The 10909-nt window shown below is 32.6% G+C and overlaps 1 protein-coding gene and 1 long non-coding RNA gene across 3 annotated transcripts; one reads left to right on the top strand and one right to left on the bottom strand.

Annotated features, from left to right (window-relative positions):
- Positions 1-854: 854 nt before the first annotated feature.
- LOC120481790 (Golgi resident protein GCP60) lies at positions 855-5036 on the top strand. Its single transcript, XM_039675647.2, has 8 exons — positions 855-1315; positions 1616-1757; positions 2046-2186; positions 2285-2443; positions 2683-2845; positions 2945-3125; positions 4036-4308; positions 4390-5036. The coding sequence occupies exons 1-8, from the start codon at positions 1102-1104 to the stop codon at positions 4602-4604; spliced, it is 1488 nt and encodes a 495-aa protein (XP_039531581.2). The 5' UTR covers positions 855-1101; the 3' UTR covers positions 4605-5036.
- A 527-nt stretch (positions 5037-5563) lies between these two features.
- On the bottom strand, positions 5564-8909 carry LOC120476126 (uncharacterized). 2 transcript variants are annotated; one of them, XR_005622068.2, is made up of 3 exons: positions 7922-8909; positions 6717-6829; positions 5564-6542 (listed from the first exon to the last, which is right to left on the bottom strand). It is a non-coding gene; the product is annotated as an uncharacterized LOC120476126 (long non-coding RNA). The 2 variants fall into 2 exon arrangements; XR_016146705.1 differs by having other exon boundaries at positions 6717-8909.
- Positions 8910-10909: the final 2000 nt, after the last annotated feature.

Below are 10909 nucleotides of genomic sequence, written 5' to 3' on the forward strand. Positions count from 1 at the left end.
TTCTGTTAAAATTCTGGGCTTTCCAGTTTTCCCTGAGGTCTGTTAGCATTTGGGTGAAAATCGTCATTATTCCAAGTCTGTATAAATGTATTGTTTTCTGCTCAACACAAAATAATATATTTTGAAAAATGTTGGTAACCAAACAATGGATGGGCACCATTGACTTCCATACTGAAGTGAATGGGGCCCATCAACTGTTTGGTTACAGACATTCTTCAAAATATCTTCTTTTGTGTTCAGCAGAAGAAAGAAACTCATAAAGGTTTAGAACAACTCGAGGGTGAGTAAACTTCATTTTTGGATGAAGTGTTCCTTTAAACATGTTTAATGGATTTCTTTGGTGAGATTCAGTTTAGTTTGGGAAAAATACTTTGAAATAAAGGTGTGGAAAATGCTTTAAATACATTTTAAAAACTGTATCGAAGTTATTTGATGGTTCAGGGTTTTGAAATAATAATTTCCTTGCCAAAATGCTGCTATTTATGCTTATTAAAGAACAACAACAAAAAAGGCTACACATCCACATAGGCTATGAATAAGAAAACTTCACGCTGTTTAACAAATTACAATAACAAAGCAAATTCAGTTAATATTAACATTAAAACATTTATGCAAAAAATATAGTTTTATGTAACTATTAAATCCATATAAAACGGTGCAAAATACTTTAGAATGTCAGCAGTTAATATCTATAATATATCTTAATATAAATCTGCGTGACCAGAAAACTATTACCTTAAAAACATATGATAAACCTTAAAAATATATGATAATCATACATAGTGCTCTGAAGTGAAATGTGGTTCAGTTTACTAGCGGATGCATTACGACTCGTTGAGTCAGTCAGGTCAGTTAACGTGTTCTCGGGTATCAGGTGTTCATGTCTTGAGAAATTTTAGCCTCAAACCAAAGCGGAAATTCGTCAGAGAACATTTTGGGTTTTGTCTGCGCAGGTACAGAAAGTGAACGCTGTTTCAATGAGCTGAAATTAACACAAATATCCGTGATTTCCGGTAGGAAATACGGAAGAGAAGTGTTTTCTGCGCTACGTGGCCACCTGTGACAGCAGCAGCAGCGACTCGTAGTGACAGTTTGTTTGACATGATGGAGTTTGACAGAGAAGAACATGGCAGGGAGATGACCGATACAAATGGCGAGAACGATGTTATTAACACCGAGAATCACGCGCCCTGCACTGAGGAAGACCATACATCACGTGAGGATAATGAAGAAAATCAGAAGTCCTGGAGTTTGGAGAGAAACTGGGGTTTTACTTTACATGAGCTCTTCAGACTTGCGCTGAAATTCTTTAAAGGTAAGTTAGGCTACAGATAATGACTTAGCCTAGACTTTCACTTTCCCTTTTTTGTTTGTCCAGTAAATGTTTAACGTTACAACTTTATTCTGTACCGTCACAACATGTACTGTTTCTTTATTGGTAGCAAAACAAAATTAAAGTCCCTTTACTGTGACTCATTGTCTAGATACATTGCAATAATAACTCCACCCATTCAGAAACTGGAAATGCCACTGAAAATAATAGTGATTCAGGATCTTCCAGATGTTGTCAGAGTCATTATTTCATGATGCTTTCTACATGTTTTGTCCCACACAGAGATGAATGGGAAAGCTTTTAATCCAACATATGAAGAAAATCTCCGTTTGGTTGCACTACACAAGCAAATCACTCTTGGCCCTTATAACCCTGAAGCATGTCCAGAAATTGGGTTTTTTGACTGGCTGGGAAACGACAGAAGGTAACAGAGGATTATATATGACTGTATAAGGCCAGTATTATTATCTCAGTACAATAATAATGGCATTACCCTGGTATTTGTATTATGATATATAATATTTGTACCTTGAAGTAAATTCTCTGAAATTTGGTAGCATGATACATATACACAAATATATTTGGTAGCGTGTCATGATATAATACACGCATAAAAAACAAGAATTGTCCATTTTGATTTCATGGTGACTTTAATGCCATATTGGACAACCTAACAATGTCTAGATGCTTCATTTATCCCTGCATTTCTCAGGAAAGAATGGCTACGGCTTGGCAGCATGGCCAAAGAGGACGCCATGGAGGACTTTGTGAAGCTTCTGAACTCCTGTTGTGCTCTGTTTGCACCATATGTGACATCACATAAGATTGAAAAGGAGGAACAAGAAAAGAGACAGTAAGTTCCATATTAGTTAAAGTGCCTGACGTTTCTCATAATGTAGTCTATTAAGAATTGTAGGAAGCCCTTTTTATTCTGTATGTGTGTGTGTTTAGAAGAGAAGAGGAAGAACGTCTCAGACTGGAGAGAGAAGAGCAGGAGCGACGGCGGCTGGAAGAAGAAGCGCGACGCAGAGAAGAAGAGGAGATGAGGATAAAAGAGGAGGAACTGAGAAGGAAAGAAGAGTCAGAGAGGTTACAGATAGAGCAGCAAAAGTGAGTGATGGTAATTGATTGATATAGATGTTGAAAGTAATCTTGTGCTCACCAAGGCTGCTTTTATTGGATCAAACATACAGTAAACAAACAGTATAATACAGATTGCAATTAAAAATAATAGTTTTTTTTCTTTTCTTGAACCAATGAATCAGTGAGAGAGTTTCAGTTCTCTGTAGAGATAATTGCTGCTTTAAAATGTGACTTTAACTTCTAGTATATAACATCTGTGTGCACAGACAGCAGATCATGGCTGTTCTGAATGCACAGACGGCAGCGCAGTTTCAGCAATATGCCAAACAGCAGTGTCCAGACAACCCAGACCAACAGGAGTTACTCATCAAACAGCTGCAGGAAAAGCACTACCAACAATACGTCCACCAGGCCCTCCGCCTGCAGCAGGTACAAACACATCTGGAGACATTTGCATGAAGTCTGTGACTACACTCAAGAAACTTCTCATCAGGATCCTGGTCTTAGGTTGCTTCTTTATGATTTCAGATGGCCTCGCAGAAGCAGCAGGAAGACTCAAATGCGACTCAAACGTCAGAAGCTCTTCCTGCTCCTGTCTTAAGTGAAGCAGTGCCCAGCTGCAACCCCAACAACCAATCAAATTCGTTAGAGAATCATGAACAACAGTCAGACTCAAAAGCCTTCCATTTGTGTGTAGAAGGGACAAGCGGTATGTTTTATCAAACTGTGCAAGTTCGTGTCTATTTTCATTTTCTATTTGCCGCTATGAAAATTATACGCCACAATTTGAAGTTTGATTTTATTTTATTTTTTATGTTTTGGAAAGAAGTCTCTGATGCCTACCAAGGCTGCATTTATTTGATTAAAAGTTAAGTTACAGTAAAACAATAATATTGTCAGATATGAATAATATTTTAAATGGTTTGTTTTCTATTTTAATATATTTCATGTAACGTATTACTGTGTATTACTTTCAGCATCATTACTCATTTCACATTACACGCTAGTCTTCAGTGTCGCATGATCCGTCAGAAAACATTCTAATATGCGTATTTAATGCTGCACAACATATTATTATTATTAGTTTTATTTTAATTTTATGAACTTTTAATGGAGTTTAAACTTTTATGGAGTTTTATACATAGTTTTATGAACTAATAATTATTATTAGTTCATTTTTGAAAACAAAACAATGAAATTGTTTTTATTTATGTATATTAATAAAATGCTTTACTAAATTAACAAGAATATATTTATAGGCTTTATATATATATATATATATATTTTATATACTTTATATACTGTATATATATATATATATATATATATATATAAGACTAAAGATCTCTTTTTCAAATAAATACTTTTTAACTTTCTGTTCATCAAATAATCCTGAAAAAAATGCGGTTTACTCAAACATATTAAGAAGCATGAAAGTTTACAAAACATTCATTATAGAAAATGTTTCTTGAGCAGCAAATCAGCATATTAAAATGATTTTATGTGACACTGAAGACTAGAGTAATGACTCCAAAAAATTACCAAAAACTTTATTCACACATATAGTCGTCACATTACTTGTCCTCTTACATTTATTTATTTTTCTTTGTTGAATGCAGAAGCGCCTATCATTGCTCCCTCTATGTGGACACGGCCTCAGGTTAAGGAGTTTAAGGAAAAGGTGTTGCACGATGAAGACTCCGTGATCACGGTGGGCCGAGGGGAGGTATTGACAGTACGGGTGCCCACTCATGAGGGTGGCTCACACTTGTTTTGGGAATTTGCCACTGATCACTACGATATTGGTTTTGGGCTGTACTTTGAGTGGAAGGACTTGACCGTTCCAACAAACAGCAAAAATGAAGGAGAACCTACTACTGACGCTAATGAAGGTAAGAAGGAGGATTTCATAGACAAACTAATAAAATATGATTGCATGGTTTATTATTAATTCAATTCTATCCTAATTAAAGGCACAGCACAAGCTGAGAAAGAGAAACTGACAGAACAGAGCAGACGTCCGCTGGTAAATGAAGTGGTTCCTGTTTCCCGTCGTGACAGCCACGAGGAAGTTTACGCAGGCAGCCACCAATATCCTGGTGAGGGAGTTCATCTTCTGAAATTTGACAATTCCTACTCCCTCTGGAGGCCAAAGGTTGTCTATTACAGAGTTTATTACACTAGATAAATATCAACAGACCAGGTGCTGCATTCACTATCTATAACTTTGAGAATATCAAGTAATTCTTGATTCAACAGAGGCACAGTATTGTGCTGTTGAAATATGAAATATAAGAAATATGTCGTTTTCTTCTAATGCAAAGGTCTTTTCTACTGAAAGATACATGAATCCTGCTTTTGGTGTCATCATCAAAAGGAAGTCATGTTCTTTAGTAATTTATATAATTTTTTCATGCAAGAAAAACAAAATCTTATGTTGAATCAATGAAGGAGTGGTGTATACATATATTTTTTAATTGATGTGATTCAAGCACTTTAAAGTTTGAAAAATCAATTATGAATCCTAAAACAGATTATATTTTGCCTTATACAGTAGTGCCCAAGAGTGATGTCTGGACTAGGAAAATTGATATCATTCAAATTATTAAAAAATGTCTCAAGCATACCCAGGTGAAAAGGAAATGTATTTAAAATGTACTTATTTTGATATACTTAATGTATTTTAAGTGCACCGTATTAAATATGTATTAAATGTGCTAAATTGAAACAACTTCAAGTATATTAAGTGTACTTTAATATGTATTTAAGTTCAATTTTAAGGTAATAGTAATATATTTTATTATATTAAATTGTGCTAAAATGGAACCATTTTAAGTACATTTAATGTAATATAATAGCACTTATTTAAAGTGTATTTTAATACACTTTAAATCGATTTTAGAAATACAGCATTAGTATATTTTAGCTTCACATTAATGCGTTCTAAGTATATTTTAAATATAATTTCAGCTTATTAATAATGTATTTGTAGAACAATATAGGACCCACTATTAACATATTAAAAATATATTTTTTCCAAAAACCATTTAATATAAAAATAATATATTTTAATGTATTAAAAATACAGTTAAACATTTTAATTCAACAAAACCCAGTAAAAAAATATTTCTACAAAACACACAAACACTCTTTGAAAGATAAACTTTAATGCACTACATCAGTAAAGCATTATGAAAACTAAACAAAATACATTAACATAAAATGCATTGATTTGCAGAGGTATTAAACAGAACAAAAAATAAATAAATAAATAAATAAACTAACTGAAAGGAGTAGTTCACTTTAAAAAAAAAACTTTTGCTGATAATTTACTCACCCCCATGTCTTCCAAGATGTCCATGTCTTTCTTTCTTCAGTCGAAAAGGAATTAAGGTTTGATGAAAACATTCCAGGATTTTTCTCCATATAATGGACTTCACTGGGAACAAAACGGTTCAAGGTCCAATGGCTAACAGTCAATTTGTCGTGAAAGCATGAGAATTGCTCAATTGCGAGAGTCTCGTGCTGAATGCTTGAGAGTTGGCAGCCCTGACAAATCTTTTTTCAAGTCAATTCATTCATTTCGTTCGTTGAATGAACCTAATGACTCAGAAAAAGATTTGTTAATTTTGATGAACGAGTTTGAATAGGAGAGTTATGAACATGCATAACAGAACAGAGCATGGCAACCATTTGAGCTTATAAAACTTAAACGTTGTTTTTTTTTTTTTTTTTAAATGACCGATCGTTTCGCTTGATAAGACCCTTATTCATCGTCTGGAATCGTTTAAAGCCCTTTGAACAGTTTGCACAGAAACTGCCTTTTGGACCTTGAACCGTTTGGTTCCCAATGAAGTCCATATGGAGAAAATCCTGAAATGTTTTCATCAAAAACCTTAATTTCTTTTCAACTGAAGAAAGAATGACATGGATATCTTGGCATGGGGGTGGGTAAGTTATCAGCAAAAGTTTTTTTTTTTTTTAAGTGAACTAATCCTTTAAGTCAAACAAAGTGAAATACAATAGCAAAAAGTAAAGTGGCCAAGTCGTGAGTAAAAAGAGAAGTTCGTGACTTGTTCAGTCTGCCATAGACTCTTTTGGGGACATCAGAACCACCGAGGGAAATCTGGAAAGAATAAAAAAAACAAGCATTAGTATAAACTTGTTCATTTATAATTCTAATAAAAAGCTGTCACTTTGTTACTTAATTCAGAACACTTACTGAAGTATTAATGCACAAAAGTCAGATATAATTATTATAACAAATAGGATTTTTCTTTATCATAAAGAATTTTCTTACCATGTCTGAGGTTTCAGGAAGACACAGCTCAGATGATCTTGGGCTTGAGCTGAATGAACCTCGTTTCATGGACTCCAGGGCCTCTTTGAGAGATGATAGTATCCCTGGAAGCTCTACAAAAAAAAATAAAGTTGCATGTTATACAAAGTTAGGGCAGAACAAACACTAGTTTGTGTTCTTCATATATAATTTGTATTTTGTTTAAATGGTAAAACATATTTAATGAACCATTACTGTAACTTCCACGCTATTATTGAAGTAATTATTCATTATTAATAAAGACAGAACATTCTATTGAAAGTTACAAGTTGGTGACAGCTGATAACGACTTGATTAAATGTAAAAAAGCTGAATACCACACATAAAATCATATAAATCAGTCCCTAGAGAAAAATACGATTATGCGATTGCATAATTCAATGCATAATCAGGCAAAATACATATTCATGCGGGGGCCGGGGGACGCAATTTTTCAAATACGTGTTAATATATAATAATAGGTCACTTAGCTACTTAGCTGCTACATGACACACTATTGACTGTTTTTGTTGTTATTCATTGATTTGTTGTTATACAAATCAAGAGGATCAACTACTACTTACTCGACTTGACCTCATCTACTCACGGTTAGGTTTAATATAAAAAAAATGTCTTTGCAATGTGCAAATTCCTTGGTTAGGCTAAATATTAAATATAAAAACTCTCATTTCATTATTTAACATCGTTTTAATTTCTCAGTGCAAGATATTTAATAATTGGTTTTATAAAAGCTTATAGTTGGTGATTACAACTTAATTTATTTATCGAATTGACATGAAAACTGACAGCCTACTAATAATTAATTAGATTTTACTATGAATTAAATATCACAAATGTGAAAGTTTTATTAGAGCTTAAAATATATTATAATATTTAAAACACAAGAAGTTACTTAGGGACAATCAAGCCTGTCGTGTAATCACCATTAATAACCTTTTTTCTGAAAACACAGTGTGCAATGTTTTTATAGTTGTATTATGTCACTGTCTAGATCTATAACAATTAAGTTGATAGACGTCAATGGATAGACGTTAACTCGCTTTAGTGTCAAATCAACAGAAACGCCAGTAATCCACAGAACATCGTCATCAACTTCTGAAAATATTTTCTAAACCCAAAGTGAGAATAAAGCCAATTACACTAATCACTTAAACTAATAAACTTACCACCAAGAAGTAAGATCTTTTCTGGCAGTATCTTGCTCTGTCCATGTCGTGGCGGCGCAGCTCTGCGTTGTCCTCTTCACTGCTAAATTGTTCGCGGGAGCTGACGACCTGGTAATCTGCTCGTGTGTTTCTCTTAATATTAGATCGGTGCTATCCACATTCACTAGGTCCGAGTCAGTGAAATAACAAAGCAAAATTTGGAAAATACATGATTTCTGTTGAGATATCCGTCCGAAGCTATAATGGAATACCACAGACAGTCAGTATCCGTTGTCCGCGCCCCGCCCAACATGTAAGTTCAAATGGCAGTGTGTGATTGGACGATTGCCGGCAAGCTTGTTTTGAAAAGATTGGCTCTGATTGGTCCAAATGAATGCAACTGGAAATATTAACTAACATCCACAAAAAAGAAACAACTCTGTTAATATAAACCTAACATGCTTTATAACAAGTTTTTTTATTCATTTTGACTAAACAAATGTAAGAGTCAAGCTTTAAGAAATTTATTTTGTTTTTCTAGTATGTACACCTGATCTTTTATGTTGATGTGTGCACGTACTGGTATTCACTTGTTTTGTGGAAAAGACTATTTGATTAATTAATGCAGAAGTATAGAAGTGCATTACTTGTTAGTCAAATTTTAGTGCTTTTCATAATTATAACAAATTAATTTAAAAAAGTTAAACCTAAAACACATAATATAAAGTGTGAAATACATATGCATTGAGTTAAGTGTTGGTAGTATTACAAAAAGTGTGGTAGTTTTTGGTATATTTCTTAAAAGCTTAACTGAGCACATATTTATAATTAAAGTGCTACTTCTAGTCTTTGTAGAAATATACAATTAATTTCGATACATGTTTAATTGCCTTCATGTTAGGAAGGGAATTAAAGGGACTTGAATTTTTAAACTTGAAGTGAACACAAAAATACTTTAATTTAGCAACAAGTATGCTTTCTGTAAATACACTAAAACTTCACTAAAACTGTGTTTGTTTTTAGCATATTTCTAAAAGTGTAATTAAGTGTATATTTATTATCATTGCGTTTCTAGTAAAACATTTTTAAATATAATTAAAATATGTTTGTATTTAGCATATTTCTTAAAAATGTAATTAAATACCAATGTACTTCTAGTACACTTTTTAGAAACATATTTAAAGCATGATTGTCATTAGCATATTTATTAAAAATATAATTAAGCACACATTTATTACCAATGTACTAATAATATACTTTTTTAGAAATACATTAAAAGTATGCTTTTCTATAGTGTATTTCTTAAAAGTGTATTTAAACATATATTTATTACCAATGTACTTCTAATATACTTTTTAGAAATACATTTAAAGTATAATTATCATTAGCATATTTATTAAAAATATAATAAAGCATACATTTATTACCAATATATTACTAATATACTTTTTATAAATACATTAAAAGTATGCTTTTCTATAGTATATTTCTTAAAAGTGTAATTAAATATATATTTATTACCAATGTACTTCTAGTATACTTTTTAGAAATATACTAAAATGCAATAAAATACATTTTTAGTACACTTTAAATAAGCATGTTGTAAATACAAATGTATTATAAACACACTATTTGTATTTCAAATATATTTTTAATACATTTAATACAACGTCTTTTTCACCTGGGTATTGCTTAGTTGTGCTTGAAATCATTTGTGTTTCTTGTGATAAACACACCAAATTATGCAGACTCATTTTTTGGCAAGACTTTCATACAAAGAAATTATAAACGCAAGCTAAAACGAGAGAACAAACAAAATATTAATAACTGATTGTTTTCCTGTGAGCTTTCTTTGTTATTCTATGCATTAATTGCATAGTAAAATAAACTATGTAGCTACAGTATAGTTAACACCTTTTTGCCAAATAATTTTGTTAGATAAATGCCTTAACCAAGTTTAGTGCTTTATTCTTCCCATATATTTAAAATATAGAAAATAATAAAATATTTTTTAAATAAGTGGCCGTCCCCAAAAAAAAAAAATTCGCCTGTCAATGACGCAATATCCACGATTTCCTCGGTTTCCGTTCATACTGCCATAGCATTGCGTAACCATGGCGACAGACGTGGACAATTGCATAGTGCGTGACATTTAGCGGCACGCAGTTCTTGTTTCTTTCAAACATAGTATATCATCAATATGAGTGTGACGTTTTTGAGATGGCGAGAGCTCCACGTCCGCGACTAACTTGGATTCGACAGAGCTTCACGAGTCACGACTTGACCGTTCTATTAGACAGGTGAGCAAATGTAGATAAAACAAATCAATGTTATATAATGTTAGCTCAACATGATGAAATGTTAGAGCATGGTCAGTATGTTATTCTAATGTTGATCTAGCTTACTGCTAGTTTCTTATAGCAAACAAACTACCACATAGTATACCATTATAACTTTTAACACGCATTTAAATGCCGCTTAGACCAAGTTAAGCAGCGCTCCGTTACCTCACAAGTTAAATTCGTCTAATAGACTGACCTGTGAGAGCGAAAAAAACCTACAGATTGTGCCTTTAATCAGACATGTAGGGTCATTAAAAACAAATCCCCAAACCAATCACTTTTGGCCACTACTGTATTTCTTTGGAGTATATGAGTGTTTTTCTTTTTCTATTGTTTTGTGGGTTGTTGAATAGATGAAGCGTTAGATAATGTAATCATTTGTACTTTTTATATTAAGGCCTAATCGTAAAACATTATACTTTTCCGTTTATATGTTAATTGAAAGTCTGAAACTGGAGGTTAGGATGTCATTGACCTCCTGAAAGTTAAATAATTGTTTTGTCTACATGTTTGCACAGAATGTATACGTAAACGTGCATATAATTTGCACTTATTGTGCATAAAAGTAGTCAAGAACTAGTGCTACTACTACTACTACAGCTAGACTCCAAAATGTCTATTACCTAATGACTTTGTTTGGCTTTCTAGTAAGGGTTCATATTATTAT

This window comes from Pimephales promelas, chromosome 15 (assembly GCF_988280905.1).
Source record: "Pimephales promelas chromosome 15, fPimPro1.hap1.1, whole genome shotgun sequence".
Lineage (NCBI taxonomy): Eukaryota > Metazoa > Chordata > Actinopteri > Cypriniformes > Leuciscidae > Pimephales > Pimephales promelas.